The sequence below is a fragment of the Typopeltis vanoorti genome, chromosome 3 (assembly GCF_054136105.1).
Source record: "Typopeltis vanoorti isolate ZY-2024b chromosome 3, IOZ_Tvanoo_1.0, whole genome shotgun sequence".
NCBI lineage: Eukaryota > Metazoa > Arthropoda > Arachnida > Uropygi > Thelyphonidae > Typopeltis > Typopeltis vanoorti.
The window spans coordinates 2,228,244-2,249,487 of record NC_143551.1 but is presented as its reverse complement, the minus strand read 5'-3'; the positions used below and the strand labels follow the sequence as shown (position 1 = coordinate 2,249,487).

At 37.2% G+C, this 21,244-nt stretch overlaps 1 protein-coding gene across 11 annotated transcripts in view; it reads right to left on the bottom strand.

Annotated features, from left to right (window-relative positions):
- LOC150107864 (endonuclease V-like) overlaps positions 1-21,244 on the bottom strand; it is a 299,756-nt gene that overhangs the window by 213,814 nt on the left and 64,698 nt on the right. For all 11 annotated transcript variants that reach the window (XM_090415396.1, XM_090415386.1, XM_090415387.1 and 8 more), the window contains one exon: positions 19,179-19,313. In XM_090415396.1, coding sequence (XP_090271522.1) covers positions 19,179-19,313 — 135 coding nt within the window. The remainder of the gene's footprint in view (positions 1-19,178; positions 19,314-21,244) is intronic.

The window sequence follows — 21,244 nt, the reverse complement described above, 5'->3', positions numbered from 1 at the left end:
GTCCAAAGACTCATCGCGGGAGGACACCTACTGTACCTCTCCATCTCCATCACTACACTGAACTTCTACTACCAATCATCTACACTTTACTCTTACACTTGGATAAAGGATTAAACTAAATTAATTATAATCATCTACATCAACGGCATCTACCGCCCACCACCACCACAACTAGTATTTTTTTGTCTGTAAATTGCATGTGTTCTGAAGGGCCAATTTGTCTGTATGTGGAATGAAAAACCTGAGTTTCCAGGAGAAGAAACCCTGCTACCTCCATATGAGATCGGCTAACTCACTTTCGATTGAAAAAGTCCATATAAAGATTCCTCCTGTCAAGAAGAGAATCGAACTTAGGCCTTTTCCAATCGAAGGGCATTACATAGAACAAACTTCTAGAAGTTTAGAGATAAGACAAAAAGAACACATTGGGATGTTAACAACAACGGAAAGGACAATTCAAATTTAGCTCTCCATTTTTCTAATACCAATCACAACATTGAATGGGTTAAAAGTACTATGCCGTACATAGAAGATTTTCATAATTGCAACATCAAAGAAGCTGCAGTAGTGATCTGTTCAAGAGGCAGCCTTAATAGAAACCAAGGGATGATCCTTGGTGATATATCGAAAGTACGCATAAGATCACTCAACACATCGGAATTCAACATTACAGCCAATTATAGAACGCACCAATATAACAATGACTGCCAACATACACGCTCCATGTGTTTGGTATAACGTTTCATTTGAATTTCGATAATCAGGGAAACGGGGAGGCTCAGGGTGGACATGGGGGTACACAGTGTGAGAAAGGTGGATGCTCCAAGAGGAGGTGAGCGCATGTGTAGGCAGGAAAGGAATGGGATGACCAGGGATCAAGAGGAAACAGTTGGAATTGAAAAGGGTTCTAAAATGAAGAAGCAGGAAGGGAAATGGCCCCAGTCAAGCATGGAGAGATCACATCGAATGAGTGGTATCAGTGGAACTAGCCATAGATCCAGAAATGAGATGTAGTGTTTGTATACAAATGCTAGAAGTATAAGAAACAAGGCAGATGAAATGGTTTGCACTAATTGCGTCTGTTCATCCAAAGATTGTCGGAATAAGTGAGATATGGTTCTAAGAGGATGACATCCTGACAGGAAGAGATGGAATGGTATGATGTGTTTCGTGAGGATAGAAGGGGTACAAAAGAAGGGGGAGTGCTCTTGATGATAGAGAAAGAGTTATGTCCATACAAAGTAGAGATGCAAGACGGAAATAGTACCAGTGGTTTTGAGGCAGTATGGTGTGAGATAGAGGTGAATGGAATCAAATACTTGGTGGGATGTTGTTATAGACCAGGTAATGTGGATGGTGGTGATAGTGAAATGTATAGTCAAATTAGCCAAGCAAATAAGAAAAGGGTGATCATTATGGGTGATTTTAATTATGGCAATATAGACTGGAATGATTAGATAGCAACTGGAAGTTAAGAAAATGAGTTTCTTGAGTTTTCGAGGGATAACTACCTCAGACAGTATGTAACAGAGGGCACACGAGGATTGAGGGTCTAGGATTTGGTCATCTAATCAGAGGATGTAATTATAAATGAGGTGTCAAATCAGCACCAATCGGTGAGAGTGACCAAGAGGTGATTACCTGGGTGGTTGCCAGCAGTGTGAGGACCCCTGTGAGAAAAGGGTATATGTGGAACTACAAAGTGGGGGGGGGGGGGTTATGAAGAGCTCAAGAGACAGCTTGCAGGTGTAATGTGGAATGAGGAGTTAGCTGGAAAAGAGATCAATGCAGCTTGGGGGATTTTAAAAAAATATTTAGTAGATGCAATGTCTAAATGTATTCCAAGGGTGAGAAGATTAAATAAGGTAGGTGTGAGATGGATGAATAAAGAAATTAAGCATGCGATACAGAGAAAAAAGGCATTGTGGAGGCAGCATAAGAGAAGTGGAAATAACCAATTTCACGAGCTCTACAAAGACCAGGTAAGAAGGGTGACGTGGTTGGTGAGAGTAGCTAAAGAGAGGTATGAACAGCAGTTAGCAAATCAAGCCAAAAAGAATCCTAGGGAATTCTTTGGATATGTAGCCAGCAAAAGAAAGAATGATTATGGAAGGATGACATTGATTGGAGAAAATGATATAAAGACAGCTGATGCAGAATGTGTGGTGGAGATACTAAACGAGCAGTTCATAAAGATTTTTCAATCTTGTGAATGTGACTTCATGGAGAGATTGAGAGTAGTAGATGATGAGGAGGAGAGATTGACTGTAAGTGAGCAAGAGGTGTTTGGGGAGTTCAGTAAACTAGATGTAAATAAGGCTGTGGGACTTGATAATATATCACCACGTATTCTGAAGGAATGTGCCAGGGAGTTGACACCTGTCTTGACATTTTTTTTTAATCCGAGTCTTGCACTTGGTCAAGTTCCTAAGGAGTGGAAGGAGGGCAAGATTGTGCCACTTCATAAAGGAAGTGATCGAACTTAAACATCAAACTATAGGCCTATCTGTGTGTCAGTTGTTGGAGAAGTTTGTGAGAACTAGGATCCAGAGTTGGGTTGACAACAATGGTATTATCTTTGATGGACAGCATGGATTTGCTAAAGGGAGGTCATGTTTTAGTAATCTACTTACTTATTACAATCAAGTGACTGCTTCCTTGGACAGAGGAGAAGGATACACAGTAATATACTTGGATTGCGCAAAGGCTTTTGATAGAGTACCTCCTGATAAGTTGAGAGTCAAACTAGAGCAGATAGGGTTGGATAATAGATTAGTGCATTGGATTGTAGACTGGCTATCTGATAGGTATCAACAAGTTGTGTATGGGGTGTGATATCCAGGTAAAGGAAAGTCACTAGTGGAGTGCCTCAGGGGTCTGTTTTAGGGCCATTCCTGTTTAACTTGTATATTAATGATATTGGCAAAGATTTGGATGGAGATATTCAGTTGTTTGCAGATAATGCAAAGTTGGGATGAACCATAAAGAGTAGTGAAGATGTTGTGGCCTTACAAGAAGACTTGAATAAATTGAGTGATTGGGCATGGAAATGGGGATGTGAGTTCAATGTTGCAAAATGTAAGGTTTTAAAATTTGGAAAACAAAGATGGGATACAGAATTTATGCTTGGTGAGAATATATTGTTGGAGGTAGAGGAAATAAGAGATCTGGGGTGATAGTGGATAAGGATCTAAAATTTAGGGGACACATCGCCAAAATTGTGACAAAGGCTTCTGCAAATGATGCGGAGGACACTGATGTGTAGAAGTACGGAGATTCTTGTTCCGTTGTATAAAGCTTTGATTAGTCAGTCCACAGATGGATTACTGTGCCCAGATTCGGTCACCGGGTTTTCAGAAGGATGAAGAGATGTTGGAAAGGGACCAAAGGTGACTGGCTAAGGTAGTTTCTGACCTCTGGAATGTCGAGTATGAGGAAAGATTGAGAAGATGTAATTTGCAGAGTCTGGTGGACAGGAGGAAGAGGGGAGATATGATAGAGACCTACAAGTTGGTAAGGGGTTGTTATAGGATCAATGGTGGAGAAGTTCTACAGAGAATAGTGGGAGATCAGGAGAGAACCAGAGGTCATCCCTGGAAACTGTATAAAGAGGGTGTGAGAGGAAGGTTTTTTTCGTGCAGAGTTGTGAATGATTGGAATGTCTTGCCTGAGAGTGTGATGTCTACAAGGAGTTTGAGTGTGCTTAAGACAGGGTATGATGAGATGTGTGATAAAAGATCCTTCCAGATGAGTCTTTGACTCCATGAGGTCTTGGGGTAATAATATTTAGCATTCGGTTATGTTTTAACCTGATACTTTAGCTTGTTTCTGTTCTCTTTTTAGCTGTTTTGTTGCTTTTTGTGTGCCCAGACGAAGCTAACAGTCAAGTCGGCGAAACTAGTAGGCTACATCTCTGTACACATCTCCGACCAATTAAAACCCAGTTTTATGTGTTTCCTTGTATAATATTCAGTTGTCGAAAATAACATTATCAAGAATATAATTTATAGGATAATTTGTTGTCGACGTTACTCACTAAATGATGTTTTATTGGATTGATGATAGAATATAAGAAAACAACGGGGGGGGGGGGGGGTGATCATTGGGTTCTGTATAAGTTAGAAGGCCTGAGGACTAGATTTTTATGCTTTTGAGTTCTTTGTATAATGAGAAATCAGGAGCATCCATAATTACAGAATCATATGTACCACATTAAAAAATTATTTATTTTACAGATATTTTGTCTAAAGTATCGAGCAGATGGGCAGAGAACAACAGTGAGGAATTTAAATAAAAGAAACAGAGCAAATGCATTATATTAGAATCCCTCTATATGCATAGTAATGTACATATTTATTAGTTAAAAACTATTGGGTGGAAAATATCAGATAATTTTAGTTTAAAAATGAAACTTTAGAATACAAATTTATTTAATACACTTAAGAATAACAATTTCCTACACCTTAGTAATGGTAAGTCAGTCATTATAATCGAGATTAGGTTGATGAACTGGAATGATTACCAAAAAATATACTAAATTTACTCAGGAACAAATTGGCTATCATATCATCCTCAAACAGAAGGAGAACTGAATGTACTAACATGTTGCCACAAATTCATGATTTCATCCAAACAAATTCCCTATCTAGACTTCATGCACAACATTGAAAAGAACATCAGTCATCTTTCTAGTGAACAAGCTTCAAAATGTTACAGATTGCTGTTAACAAAATGTAACAAAGTAGCCAAAATATGTATGATGCACAACCATCAGAACTGAATATTCAACAGTCAGAATTAAAAAAGTTCTGAAATGCAATATCCATGTAGTGGTCACCAGAAATGATAAAGGAAACACTACTGCTGTCTAAGATTCCAAATCCTATGATCAGAAAATGAAATTACTTCTTCATATCCTTTCTTTCAGTGTTACACAGTGATCAGCATTCATTTCAGGAAAATTATGGAGACTACAACCGTGTTAGAAATAATTACTTTAGTTTCCCAATATTTCGACCTTCAGATAAGGGTTGTCACCTGGAAGACACACACACACACACACAAAGACAAGTTATATTACATTTCAAATAGTATGCCAGAGTGACAATGATTTGATCAACCATTATTCTACTGGCCTGACCTCTAGTGGGAAAAAAAAAACTACATAAAAGCTTTATTCTGTTTATAACATCAGAGAACAAGTTCGTATAGATAGTTTTAATACATCAAAAGTGGTGGACTAATCCATTATTTAACAAGAGTGTTGTTGTTCTATTAGAGTTAAGATCACAGATTTACAGTCCTAATTATAAGAACTCTTAAAACAAAAAGTTATACAACAGGTGCCTTTCCAATCAATTCTATGTGGAGTGTTCAGGATATGATTGGAAAGGCCAGATTTACCATAGTTATTAAATTTAATGTGATGTTTATGTTCTTTTTTTGGGTAGGAATTGTGCATCCTGTTTCACCTATATAGGGCATATTACAGGTGCAATGAATGTGTTATACTACAGGGTGGGCCAGCATAGGAAGTGGATCCTTATATGAGTTGAATAAGTTTGTTACTTTTGCAGGAGGTTTACAAGTGGCATTAAGGTTGTATTTCTGTAGTATGCTATTTATTTTATCTGATATCTCTATCAATGCTTCAAAACAGAGTTCGAAAAGGCAAAAAGCAGGAAACTTAGCCTATCCAAATGGCAGCTGAGCCTTTTAGCCACTTGCCATTCATATTCTTGGGATTTTTAGAACACCATTATTGTTAAGATTAAGGTGGTTGATAAGAATTTCAACGGCCTTCTTAAATTTAAGCTCATACCACATTTTGGTGTGATGTAGACCAGATCTTCTTAAACTGTGGGTCAATGTAAACTGTGGGTCACGACAACCACATTCGGTTCATGTAACCGAATGTGGGTGTCGTGAAAAATTTGCCAACAGTAAAAGGTTTCTGAATGCGCAACGACCAAAAATTAATTCAGATTCGAGGCTACTGTATTGTAATACTTTATGTAAATGATGAAATTATATGCATAACAAAGAACTGATTTAAAATAAATTTCTTTATGATTTAATATCAGTAAATCTTTGATTTGTATACCTATTTTATATATTATTTTTATTATTATTACAGGCAACTCCAAGGAGTCGGCAGACTCATCGAGGGAGACCCTAACATCATGTCAAGAACAACTATTCGTCTTTCACACAGTATCTAGCATACCTCGCCTTAAACTCATTCATGGTCATAGTACCCACAACAGACTCTGGCAGCTTATTCCACTCATTTACCACTCACCAAGTAAAGAACCTAGCTCTAACCCCTTGTTAACCACATTTTTGCCCAGTTTCCATGTATGGACCCTAGTCCTCCCCCTCCCCCCCCCCACCAGCCCTATTCTCAAAAAAATATCTTCTGGATTAATCTTATGGAAACCCTTCAGTAATTTGAATGTCTCAATCATATCACCCCTTTTCCACCTATCAACCAATTTTTGCAACCCACAAATCTTCAATCTCTTCTCATAAGGTTCATTCCACAGACCTGCCACCATCTTGGTCACTCGTCTCTGTATCCTCTCCACCTCCTCCCCATCAAGAAGAAACCCTGGCACCCATATCTGGGCACAGTAGTCTAGATGGAGTCTTATCAGGGTTCGATATAGAGGAACAATAACTTGTTTGTCTCTGCTCATTAAAGAATTTTTCAGTAACCAAGCGATTTGATGAGCTGTTTTAGCCACTTTTGCAATGTGTCCCCCTAAACTTCAACTCCCTATCCACCAACACTCCCAAATCCCTGGTCTCATCAATCTCCTGGAGTACGGTTCCACCAATGTGATATACTGCTGCTAATCTTTTCACTCCAAAATGCATCACCTTACACTTTGCCACATTACATTGACATCCATTTTCCTTAGCCCAGTCTTCCAAACTATCCAAATCATCCTGCAAAATTTTCACAACCTGTGCACTAACAATTGCTCTACCCAACTTTGCATCATCAGCAAACAAGTGAACACTTCCTCTCCGATCCTTTCCTATATCGTTAATGAACAAATTGAAAAGTAGTGGTCCAAGAACAGAATGCTGCGGCACACCACTAGTCACAAGCTGTCTTTTGGACTCCACTCCTGAATAAACCACTCTCTGGTATCTCTCCATCAACCACCCTCCTATCCATCTCACCAACCCTATATCCATCCCCATCTGCTCCAGTTTAATCATTAGAGTTCCATGTGGTATCCTATCAAAGGCCTTGGAAAGGTCCAGTAGAATCACTGAAACCCCATTACCCTTATCCAGTTCAGTCATTACTGTGTTATAAAACGTGAGCAAATTACTGAGGCATGATCTACCCTTCACAAAACCATGTTGTCCGCCATACAGTATCCCATTTTCATCTAGCCAATCCTGTATACTTCTCTTGACTAGTTTCTTAAAGACCTTGACAATGATTCCTGATATGCTGATCAGTCGGTAATTTACAACAGCAGTCTTGGAACCTCCTTTATTGCAGTGGAACTATTTTCCCCTCTTTCCACCCCCTCGGGACTAACCCAGACCCAAGACTCAGATTAAACAGAATTGTCAAGGGTACTGACAATTCTTCAGCCGCTTCACATACGACACGAGCTGGTATACCATCCAATCCCACAGATGTATTGACATTGAGGTTATGCAATAGACTACTCACCTCCACCTCATTCATCACAATTCCCATATAAACTTTTGGTTCATTCATTTCTGCAATGTCACCACCTGGACGATATACTCTTGCAAAGTGCTCGCTCAGTAATTCAACTATATATCAACTGATTCAGTTACCTCCCTACCATCAGCATTCTTTAAAATCATTCTTCATATACATTTTTTCATCTACTTGCAACACATAAAAAAAAAACTGTTTAGGATTGTCATTAGCCTGCATGGCCAATGTTCTTTCGTAATCCTTTTTTGCTTTTCTTACCACACTCGTTACCCTTCTGGCCTGGGCTTAATACTGTTCATGTGTCTGCTGGTCACCTTTCTCCTTAAATTCCATCCATAGTTGTTTCTTTTTTTGCAGCTCAAGCTTAATGGTGTTATTCATCCATTTAACTCCTACTTGATTTATTATTCGGACTCTAGGTATACAGTCAGCCATTGCTTCATGCAAACGCTTCTTAACCGCCTCCCATGCACTGTCAACTTCTAGCCCTTGCAGTTTTACATGCCATGGCACTGTACCAATTAATCTCCTAAGCTTGTCATACTTACCAGCCCGATAGTTCCACATGTACCCTGTCTTAATTGTAAATTCCACACCTTTAGCCACCTCCCAAGTCAAGACCCTATGATCGTTCTCACCTATTGGTGGCAACGTGGTCATATTTGTTACAGCCAAATCCTCAGATGTAATTACTAGGTCAAGCACTCTCTGATCCCTAGTATTTTCCATTACATGTTGTCGCAGATAGTTATCCCTTAATAACTGCATAAAATCCAATTCCTTCCTCCCATGTGTCCTCTCCTCCTTCCAATCAATGTTACCATAGTTGAAATCACCCATAATAATTACCCTGCTTCCACTCATTTCTTCTATTTGCTTATGCATACTATCTCCACCATCTATTCCATCACCTGGTCTATAGCAGCACCCAACTGTATATTTTGTTCTGCTAGTTTCAATCTCACACCATATAGCCTCAAATGTGCTCTTATCTCTATCCTGCAGATTCCACTTCTATTCTCCTTGGCTGTAGCTCATCCGCTATCATCAATAACACACCTCCCACCATTTTATTCTACCTGTCTCTCCTGAACACACCATACCCCTCACATTCAATCCCACTAGCTGTGTCATCTTCTGTCAGCCATCTTTCACTAATGCCAATAACCTATGGTCTGGAAGTGCCAACCAAGGCCAAAAATTCTTCCTTCCTATACCTATAATATACCTATATACCTGGGGTCGCGTAAAAATTTCTCTTATGAAAAGGGGTCACGAGTGTAAAAAGTTTAAGAAGTGCTGATGTAGACAACAGGTGCCTTTCCATTCAATGCTATGTAGTAAAAACACACTTACTAACCACAGTGATAAGTTTTAATATGTAAATACTTCATCCCAAGTATCTTGGGACATCTGCAGTACAGCAATTCAAACAATACTAGGAATAACATACAGTTAGAGTGCATGATTACAATGGAATCTCAATATGCATGCAGTAGCGTGTTATAGAATTAAATTAAAATATAACTGAAAAAAAGAGAACAGATTCTGCACCTCTGAAGAATCTCTAAACCAAGAACTAGAAATAATCAAAAACACAGCCATACTAAATGGATACAATCTTAAAACAACCCAAAAAATCATCAGTCACTTCCCCACACATCAACCTTAACAACAAGCCCATAGGATTCCCATACCTTATGTCAAAGGCATGTCCAAACGTCTTTCAAAAATTATGAAGAAATACAATGTTGCCACTACCTACAAACCCATCAACCAGATCTATAATTTGTTAACTTTGCCTAAAGTCAAACTCTCTTTGCGTGTATGAAGTCCCATGCTCCTGCAAGTTGTCTTACTTTGGACAGACAGGTAGATCTGTTCAGAAACGCATTTCATAACATCAAGACCACATTCGTCTTTTAAAACTGCAGAAATCTGGCCTCGCTCAACACGGAGTTGAAAACCTAAACCACAGAATCCATTGGGAAAAGACAAAACTTTTACATAGATCTTTATATAAACATGAACATTTATATAAAGAAAGTGCTGAAGCCCTACTACACAGACCAAATTTAAACTGCAATGATGTTCTTGCTATTCCTAAAGTATTGGAAATTGTCATACAAAATTGTGTAAAATAATCTCTTTATACAGGGTGTCCCAAAATTCACGCAAGAAGTAATTTTGATAGAAAACACAGGTTTTTAATTAAAAATTGTAATTTCTTATTGATTCATAAAGTATACAGTATAGGGTTATGCATGGAATAGCATATCGGGTAAATGGCCTCCACGGCTTAGCTGGCACATACGCACTCTTTTGTCGAAATTTTCCATGACCGTTTTGCATAAATGTGGCTGAATTTTGTTGATACAGCACTCAATTTCCTCCTTCAAGGCGTGGGTGGTCGTGGGCTTGTTGGCATAAACCTTAGACTTCAAAAAAACCCAAAGAAAAAAGTCCAACGGCATTAAGTCACATGATCTGGGGGGCCAATTCTGATCACCAAAACGGGAAATTACGCGATCAGGAAATGACTCATGCAGTAATTGAATTGTTTCTCGGGCTGTATGGCATGTGGCACCGTCTTGTTGAAACCGCATGTCGTCCACATCCATATCTTGCAATTTAGGCACAAAAAACTGGATGATTATCATGCCGCGATAGCAAGCACCATTAACTGTTATTGCCTTACCAGCCGCATTTTCGAAGAAGAATGAACCGATGATGCCTCCAGCCCAAAATCCGCACCAAACAGTGACACGTTGCGGATGCATTTGTTTCTCAACAATCACTCGTGGATTTTCTGAACCCCAAATGCGACAATTTTGTCGATTAACGAAGCCATCAAGATGAAAATGAGCCTCGTCGCTGAAGATGATTTTGTTCGAAAAATAAGCATCCACTTGTTGTTGTTCCATAATCCATTCAACGAACGCTCTTCGCTGTGTGTGGTCAGTAGGCTTCAGTTCTTGAGTCAATTGAACTTTGTAAGCATAAAGATGCAAATCTTTCATGAGAATATGCTGTAGAGAGCTTCTCGAAATGCCCAATTCAAGACCACGGTGCCGAATTGATGTTCCTGGACTCTCAGCAACACTCTCACGAACTGCTTTGATGTTTTCTGTTGAACGACTTGTTGAAGGACGGCCAGAGTGTATAAGATCACTAATTGATCCAGTTTGCTTGAATTTTTTAATTAATCTTTTCACAGTTGATGAAGTTAAATCACTATTCCGACCATATTTTGTACGAAAATTGCGAACTGTAGCTGCCAAATCTTCATTATTTTTAAAATATTGCTCAACAATGAAAATGCATTGTTCTTTCGTGTAGCGCTCCATTTTTAATAACCCTGAACTGTCAGCTGTCACGCTGTCTTTATTTTCTCGTTGGCAACACTTTACCGCACAAATGGTGCTAAATTTAAATCTTGCGTGAATTTTGGGACACCCTGTATATGTTATCTTTTTTTTTTTTCAGTTATATTTTAATTTAATTCTGTAACAAGCTACTGCATGCATATTGAGATTTCTTTGTAATCATGCACCCTAACTGTATGTTATTCCTAGTATTGCTTGAATTACTGTACTGAGGATGTCCCAAGATACTTGGGATGAAATATTTACATATTAAAACTTATCACTGTGGTTAGTATGTGTGTTTTTTAGTGATGAATTCACCACAGGTTTCATTGTATAAAAAAGTCTTATTCCTTCACGGGGGAACTGACAGCACAGAAGACCAACTTACTAGGCAAACTTCAATTGAAACAGGATAAGCTACATGCTAGAATCTCTTTTTTAAAAAAGTGCAGACGTGATAAACTCATTCCAACATTTGAAAAACTAAAAGAAGTCATAAAATCTCCAGGTGTTCATAAAACCTCTCAGAAGACAAGCCATTCCTTACTACTTAATCAGTTATGAGTTTCTAAACATGAATTGGCAACAAATAAGTTAAAAATTACGGAACTAGAAGCAGAATTATCAAATAGAACTGCTACAATTGATTATCAGTATCTCAAAAAATTTGGGGATAAAAGCATTTGATAAAAGTAATATTAATCTACATAAAAAAATACCTTAACTTGCTAAATCGATCTAAGAAGATTACTAACAAATTACCAACGGAAAAATGGGTGGTCAACTTATCTAACTGTCCACTAACAACAGATGAATTAAATGTTCTAGCAAGAGGTCATAAATTTGCAATTTCACGTAAATGTTTTCCATATTTAGATTTTATACATAACATTGAGAGAAACATCGGCCATCTTTCCAGTATTTAAGCCAACAGACTTCATTTCGAAGTCCGAAAAAATAATCTATGATGCCAAACCTTCAGACTTAAATATCCCACCATCAGAATTGAAAGCTCTTACCTCCTTAAAACATAATAAAAACATAATCATCACTAGAGCTGACAAAGAAAATACCACTATGGTTCTAGATACCAATTCATATGACTGAAAAATGAATTTCCTACTCCAAGATCGAAATAATTACGCCAAACTGGATTATGATCCTACAAAAAGATAACTCAGGAAACTAAATAAGTTATTTGATCAAACCTCTTCCTTAGATGAAGAAACAATTAAAAAACTCAAGACATACCATGCTAGACCTCCTAGAATATATGGCTTACCTAAGCTTCAAATGAATAACGTTCTACTCAGACCCATCGTAGATTCCATTAGCAGTCTGACTTATAAGTTATCAAGATTCTTATTTAACCATCTCCATCCTCGCATAGGTCACTCAGCCTCATCAATTAAAAATTCCACAGAGTTTCATGCAAAAATAAGACATTCAACTGTTAAAAACTGACATGTTAATTAGCTTCGACATTGTCTTACTCTTCACTAACATTCCCCATAAAGAAACAGTAGAGTTATTAACTCAAAAATTTCCGTCTGATATTGTTGAATTATTCAAATTTGCTATTACATCTGGTTACTTCACTTGGAAAGGTAAAATTTACAAGCAAGAAGAAGGAACAGCAATGGAGTCTTCCTTATCGCCAAACTTAGCAAACCTGTTTCTAGAATACCTTGAAGAAAAAATTTTCACGTTTGAACCCAAACCAAAAATTTGGCTACGATACGTCGATGACGTCTTTGCAATCTGGGATCATTCCGAACAAGAATTACACCTGTTTATAGATAAAATAAACCTTCTTCACCCTCGCATCAACTTTATGGTAGAAAAAGAATCTCCACAGGGTATCTCCTTTCTGGATTTACACATTCAAAGAAAAGAAGATGGTTCCATTGCCACGTTTGTCTATTGCAAGCCTACATTTTCAGGTCGCTAAATTCACAATTCTACCGCTCATCATCCATCTCAAAAATTTCACATCATTAATCATTAGTTACCAGAGCACACAGATTCTGCAGCTCTGAAGAATCTCTAAACCAAGAACTAGAAATAATCCAAAAATACAGCCAGCCATATCAATGACATTGTCCGTGGATTGCAAGGGGATATTCAGTTGTTAGCAGATTATGCGAAGCTGGGAAGGGTTATTAGTAATAGTGCAGATGTGGTAGCCCTGCAAGAGGATTTGAATAAGCTAGATAGATCGGCAAATGAATGGGGGTGTCAGTTTAATGCAGCAAAATGTAAGGTCTTGAGGTTTGGGACACATCGATGGGAAGCTGCATAGTCTATGGTAGGAGTTAAACTGGAGGAAGTAGAGGAGACAAGAGATCTGGGGTTGATGATTGATAGAAACCTGAAATTTAGGAGACATATCGCAAAGGTAGTGAACGTAACACAGAGGATTGCTGCAATAATGAGAAGGATGCTGACCTGCAGAGATAAAATGGTTATCATTCCATTGTATAAGACTCTGATCAGCCTACATTTAGACTACTGTTCTCAGATCTGGTCCCCAGGATTTGAAGGTGATAAATTAACTGTGGAAAGGGTAAAAAGGTGGATAACAAAGATGGTGTCAGGACTGTACAATGTTAGGTATGAGGATCAGCTGAGGGAGTGCGGATCGCAGAGTTTGGTGGATAGAAGGAGAGGTGATATGATTGAGACTTTTAAACTGTTGAGTGGTGGTTACAGGGTTGACACTGAGGGGTTCTTTTGCTTGGTTGAACAGCAGGAAGGAGTTTCCTAGGAGGGATCTCGCTCGATGAGTCTTGATAGACTTTTGTTTCTTAGAAAGAACCTCCCACGATGAGTCTTTTGACTCCATGGAGGCCTGAATAATAATAATAATAATAATACTAAATGGATACAATCTTAAAACAACTCAAAAAATTATCAGTCACTCCCCACACATCAACCTAGACAAGAAGAAGCCCATAGGATTCCCATATCTTATGTCAAAGGCATCTCCGAACATCTTTCAAAAATTATGAAGAAATACAATCTTGCCACTACCTACAAACCCATCAACCAGATCTATAACTTGTTGCCTTCGCCTAAAGACAAACTCTCACCTCTGATGTTACCTGGCGTGTATGAGGTCTCATGCTGCTGCAAATTGTCCTACTTTGGACAGACAGGTAGATCTGTTCAGAAACGCATTTCGGAACATCAAGACCACATTCATCTTTTCAAACCGCAGAAATCTGGCCTCGCTCATCATGGAGTTGAAAACCCAAACCATAGGATCCACTGGGAAAAGACAAAACTTTTACACAGATCTTTATATAAACATGAACGTTTATATAAAGAAAGTGCTGAAGCCCTACTACACAGACCAAATTTAAACCACAATGATGTTCTTCCTATTCCTAAATTATGGGAAATTGTCATACAAAATTGTGCAAAATAATCTCTTTATATGTTTTATTTATTTATTTTTTTTTTTTTCCGGTTATATTTTAATTTAATTCTATAACACACTACTGCACACATATTGAGTACTGAGGATGTCCCAAGATACTTGGGATGAAATATTTACGTATTAAAACTTATCACTGTGGTTAGTACGCGTGTTTTTTAGTGAGGAATTCACCACAAGTTTCATTGTATATATTAAAAAAAAAAAATTCTATGTATGTTCAGGAGATGATTAGCAAACCCAAATTTTCCATAGTCATTAAATTTAATATGGCATTTATGTTCTTTTTTGGATAGGAATTGTGCATCCTGTTTAACCTATATAGGGCAAATTACAGGTGCAATGAATGCGTTATACTACAGGGTGGGCCAGCAGAGGAAGTGGATCCTTATATGAGTTGAATAAGTTCGTTACTTTTGCAGGAGGTTTACAAGTGGGATTAAACTTGTATTTCTGTAGTATGCTATTTATTTTATCTGATGCTTCCATCAATCTCTATCAATGCTTCCAAAACAGAGTTCAAAAGGGCAAAAAGCAGGAAACTAGTAGCTTCCTTTTAGCCAAGAGACTACAAGGCAGCTGAGCCTTTTAGTCTCTTGCCAAAGCATTTGGTCATAACTTCTGCCCAAAACTATTCCCACCCCACTCCTATCATACCTAGATAGCTCTATTGCATCATTACCTACAGAAAGGCCAATCTCCTGTCACACTTTGATAGATAGCTGACAATGATAAATGTTCTGCCACCAACCAGTCCAGATGCCAAACATACAATGCCCTCCTATATTCTTTTGCCAGAAAGAGATCAGAAAAATATTGTGCAAATTAGACACAAAAAAAGTCTCCTTGCCCTGATGGCATTCCTCCAATTGTCCTGAAGGTTTGTGAACTAGAACTAACTCTTTCCTATGCAGTCATACCTCAGTTAATGTTACCTCTGGTAACGAAGCCTTGATATAACGAAGCCCGCAATTTCAAGCCCCAATTTACGTAAAAATATTAAAATTTTAAGGTCGATGCCCGGCAATCATCCAATTGGTGAACGACGGCGACTTGTCACATACTCCCAAGCTGTGGGTGTGTCTGTTTTAACAGTTTCGTGCATCATCCGCATAATTTAGTCATTGCTTACAATTCGTAGGGGTGTGTTTCAGTGTGGGCATTGCAATAAAATATATGTGTTCTCTCTGATAGCGTTATTGTAGATTTTGTAAATATCAATATTTAGTTAAAATGTCAGAATCAAGAAAAAGAAAAGCAATTTTGTTAGAGAATAAATTAAATATTGTACAACATGTTGAAAGAGGTAAAAGAAAATCCAATGTGGCACATTCTTTAGGATTAGCACAGTCAACTTTAACAACATACTTAGTCAATCAGAAAAAATAAAACAGTGAAAAACAGTTAGGAGAAGATTTAGTTGTAGTTGACCACGAAACTAACACATTGTTATCTCTGTAAATTTAGAAGATCCAGGTGAATGGGGAAATATTGATGAAAAATTACGAGTTGTTTTAATTAAAATGGGGCCTGTTCAAAAGAAAAATATAATATATCCCAGAGATATATGGTCGTAAATTTGGCGACACGTATCATAAAAGAAAAATGGAAAACGGGGAGCTCATGCCAAGAACATGGCTCATTTATTCTGAAACTAAATTATGTTTTTTGCTTTTGTTGCAAGCTTTTCGCACCTACTAAATCAAGTAGTCTTGTAGAAGGTTATAATGATTGGAGAAATGTAAGCACAACTTTACATAGACATGAGACTATTTTAACTCGCATGAAAAATTTCTTAAAATGGAAGGAACTTGATAAAAATTTAAAAAACAAAACTATTATTGATTGCCAGACTCAAAGCATATGTCAAATGGAAAAGAAATACTGGACGAGTGTTTTAGAATGTTTGATTGAAATTATAAAATTCCTTGGTAGCCAAAATTTAGCTATTCGCGGATCATCTGATAAATTATATTACAGGAATAATGGCAATTTTTTAAAATTAGTCAAACTGTTTGGAAAGTTTGATCCCGTTATGGAAAAATCATGTTGAAAGAGCCCTACAACGAAACAATAGAGTACACAGTTTGAGTAAAGACAGTCAAAATGAAATATTGTTAACTTTAAGTAACGCAATCAGGGATAGAATTTTATTATCAATTCGAAAATCGACATATTATTCCATAATTTTAAACTGTACACCTAATGCAAGTAACACAGAACAAATGACCATTATTATTCGCTTTGTTTCCTGTGACAATGGAATTGCCAAAATCAAGGAAAACTTTTTCAGGTTTTGCAGATATATCAGATTCTACAAGACATGGTTTATGTGCAACAATAATGGAACAAATGGAAAAATAGAACATTCCCATTGAAGACGTGCGAGGTCAAGAGTATGACAATGGGGCAGATATAAAAGGGAAAAAATTTGGGCTCCAAAATTTGCTTCTGAACAAAAATCCTTCCTCGAGCTTTTTACGTGCCTGTGCTGCTCATACTCTAAATTTAATCATTAATGATGCAGCCAAAGTGAATGCAGATACAATTAGTTTCTTTGCAATTATTCAAGATATATACAATTTCTTTTCATTCTCTTACAAACATTGGGCAAACCTTTTAAAGTTCGTAAAAAAATTAACATTGAAACAGCCATCAGAAACGCGATGGGAAAGTAAAATTAATGTAATCTGCCCTCTATGATATTAGTTAGGAGAAATTTACGATGCACTTTTTAAAATCTTAAATAATGAAAATTTTCATAAAGAAACTCAGCATGAAGCACAAACATTATGTGCTAAAATAAAGGACTATAAATTTATTTGATCTCTTATAACTTGGCATGATTTATTTAACAGAATAAACCCTGTGAGTAAAATGCTGCAAAACAAAAATATGAACATTACACTTGCTTTAGAATCTATCGAAAACTTATAAATATCCTTACAAGAGTATCATTCAGATACAAATTTTAAAGAATCGTTCAGATACAAATTTTAAAGTTCTAAAAACTGCAAAAGAACTTAGTGAAGAGATGGATGGAGAACAAGAATTTAAAACTGGTACGGAAGTTCGACGACGAAAGAAGACACGACAATTTGACTACAAGAATCATGACGAAATGCCACAATCGCCAGAAGATAAATTTTGAGTGAATGTGTTTTATACACTTCTAGACGTTGCTTCATTAATAGAACCTTTTGAACAACTAAAAACATATAATTTCAATTTCTTGTATAGATTACTACAAATTAATAATGAAGATTTACAAAAAAATTGCGATGATTTAGAGATTCTCTTGAAGGACAGCGACGTTAAAGACGTAAATGCAATAGAACTATATGACAAGTTATGTGCTTTCCGGGATATTTTTCGGAAGGATAATTTAAATATTCAAAACCCTTTCGATATTCTTAATTTTATCGAAATTTAACATCCGTTACGGTTTTTAATTGCTCGTTTTCTTTTTTACTGATTTTTTAACATTCATTCGCCTCTCTTCCACACCATCCTTCTCTTTCGAACTATACAGCATGAAGTCTAAAAGACTGCACTTGAGGAGGCACTACTGGAAGATTATGTCCAAGGCTAAGAATGCTAACAGCTGTTTTATTGAATCTTTTTTGATGAAAGGTTCATGACAACTTGAAGAGGCAGACTTAGTGGCTAAGGAAAAGGTCTCTGAAGACTGTCATACTTATTTATGTTTTTACTTTATTTTTTGAAATCCTTTTGTGTCAAATTCCGTTTTGCATGCATTTTTACAATTTTAATATTATATCCCTGATGATGTCTCTATGAGAGAGACTAAATATAGGAACTATCAAAACTATTAAAAGTTTCATCTTTTATTGAGGTCTCTTCAGTGGGAGCCAGGCCCAGAGTTGGATACCAGGCAGAAGCAATAGCAAGGTCATCTTTACCTATAGGAGTTCCCAAAAGGTTAGCGCCTTTTTTTTTTATTAAATTACTCTGGATTTATAGAAAGATGTTGAAAGTTTTTTTTTTTTTAAATAAAACTTTCAACATCAATCACCCTGTTCATCCTTCCTCCTGAAAAACAGCCCTTGTGCACTGTCATTCCCAGCAATTTTAATAATGAAATATCCATATATTGCCACTCTTCATTCCTTCGCCACGTCTCATTTTCTACTTGCTTTCATTCTATTATTTTATATCCTTTCATTTGTATCCACTAAATGTTTACTCCCAAGCACTATGCCTCATCCCACTTCTCATCTTAATTAACTCATTCTTCAAATCTTTGATTCCTTTCACATTATTTTTAAGTGGTACTTGTGCCATAGAGACCTATGAATAAAAAATGATTTTATTCCTTTCACTCTACACTCACTCTGTTGCAGTCCAGCAACTGTTGCCTATTTTGTATCAACAATCTCACTTGCTTTTGTTCTTTCAGTGTCTTTTGTACTCACAGCTATATTCTCAGCACGTATTTTCTCACGTGCCCTTCTGGCTAATACCATATAATCTTATGCTCCTCACTGCCTTCCACTTTTTACCTAACCCTTTGTCATTGTTCCTTAACCTCATTTCCTTATACCTAACAGTCCAAAATACTGCACTTTGATTTTTTTTTTTAAATCAAAATTTCAAGATTAATTATTATAACCTTAATAGATTAAAACAAAAGTACCTGTGGAAAATAACAGGGTGCAACAGCTTTCATTTTATTCACTATTTCTACAAGGCAAGGAACTTCTCTAAAGGCAAGAAATGAAGAAATATATGGTACATCAACATCAACTATTTGGCAATCCTCATACACTACCTAAGGGATTTAAAAAAGAAGAGAGAAATGACAAAACAAGACTTTATTTCAAATAAAAAAAAAAAAAGAACACTAATTTTAAAAAATCTCAGAAATATCTGAACTAAAAGGGTGCGAAATGTATAGAAGTGTTAACAATTTTTCTGAATTTAAATGTCACATGCATTAATAAGAAAGGTTAGAAAAATTCAATACATGCCAAAAATGAATTTGAATATACTTTTTGTTGTTTATAATGGACTACATGTACACCTCTCTCCCAAAGACAGAGGCAGCCAGAGTACAGAGTGATGGTTTTCATGGGATGGCATTAAGAGTGGAGAACTATTATGTTTTTATACCAATGTAAGGAGTATTATCATGTTGGAGGTTTAATGGATTTTTTACAACACTCAGAAAGAATTAAATTAGAATTTAATACTCCTATATTTCGTCCTAGTCACTAGGACATCTATGGGGATTACAAAAACAATTAATGTAACATGCACACAAAAACTTACAATACTAAGCCCAACCACGTGGGTGACACTAAAGTCCTATCTAGGTGGAGCGCCCTCTATGGGCGGTAGTAGGTGGCCTGGAATGTAAGGTGGGACCTCTGGTGATGAGTGTTTCCCAAATCTTTGGAAGCTTAATGCAACCGTATTTGTTAAGATTTGGTTGGTTTCTGAGAGCTGCTGCTGCTTCTAAGAAAAGTCTCTCTTTCTTGAATTTGCTGTGGTGGAGCATGGTGGTTTTCTTCCGTGATACTCTGTAGGTGGTGTACAAAACATGGTCAGCCAAGCCTGAATGGCCATAGTTGTGTTTAACGATGTACGACTTGTGTTCCTCCAGGCTGATGGATGCTGATCTGCCTGTCTGTCCAAAGTACGCAAGCTTACAGGAACAGGGTACTTTGTAAACTCCAGGCAGAGAGAGAGAGGGGGGAGCTGATCTTTCATAGAACGGATAAGGGTAGCAAGTTTGCGGTAGGGCTTATAAGCTGTGTGTAGGTTATACTTATTTAGTATCTTGGATATTTTTTCCGAAGTGCCTCGGATGTAGGGTATGGTGATGGCATTTTTAAATTCTTGTTGACGTGAGGGACGGGGAATGGGGGAGGAATTAATTTTTTTTTTGATACTGTGTTCACTGTAGCCATTGGAGAGGAAAGTTCTGTGTATGTGGTTAAGCTCAGTAGTGAGGGCAGTTCCACTGGAACGAAGATTGTGGGCTCTCTTGGTAAGGGTTTTAATGATGCCATATTGTTGTGAGGGGTGGTGGTGTGAGAGTTTGTGAATGTATCTGCCTGTGTGTGTGGGTTTTCTGTATACAGTGAAGGCAAGTGTATCATTGGGCAGGCGCGTGACTAAGGTGTCTAGGAAGGGTAAACAATTGTTCTTTTCCTTTTCCATAGTAAACTGGATTCTTGGATGTAGGCTATTGAGATGACAGAGGAAGGAGTCTAACGTGTCTGGGCCATGAGGCCAAATGGAGAACACATCATCTACATATCTTAGCCAGATAGAAGGTTTGAGTGGGGCTGAGTCTATGGCTCGTTTTTCGAAATCTTCCATATAGAAATTGGCAAGGGGGGGTGAGAGGGGGGAACCCATGGCGGTTCCTTCTATCTAAGCCTCTACACAAGTAAGGAGTATTAGGAATAAGGAGCTGAGCTCATAGCATTGATCAATTCAGTATGCTCAAAGATAACTGGCATAAGTGAAACCTGGTTGTACAAGGACAGTATACTGTCAGGACTAGAAATGTAGGTATATAGAATCCTTTCCTTTAGTGTTACACGGTGATCAGCCTTCATTTAAGACAAATTATGGACTCTATAACCATGATAGAAATAATAATTTTAATTTTCTGACGTTTCGATCTTCATATTAAGATCATCATCTGGAGTATACACATATAAATACAGAGCAAGCTATATTATATTTCAC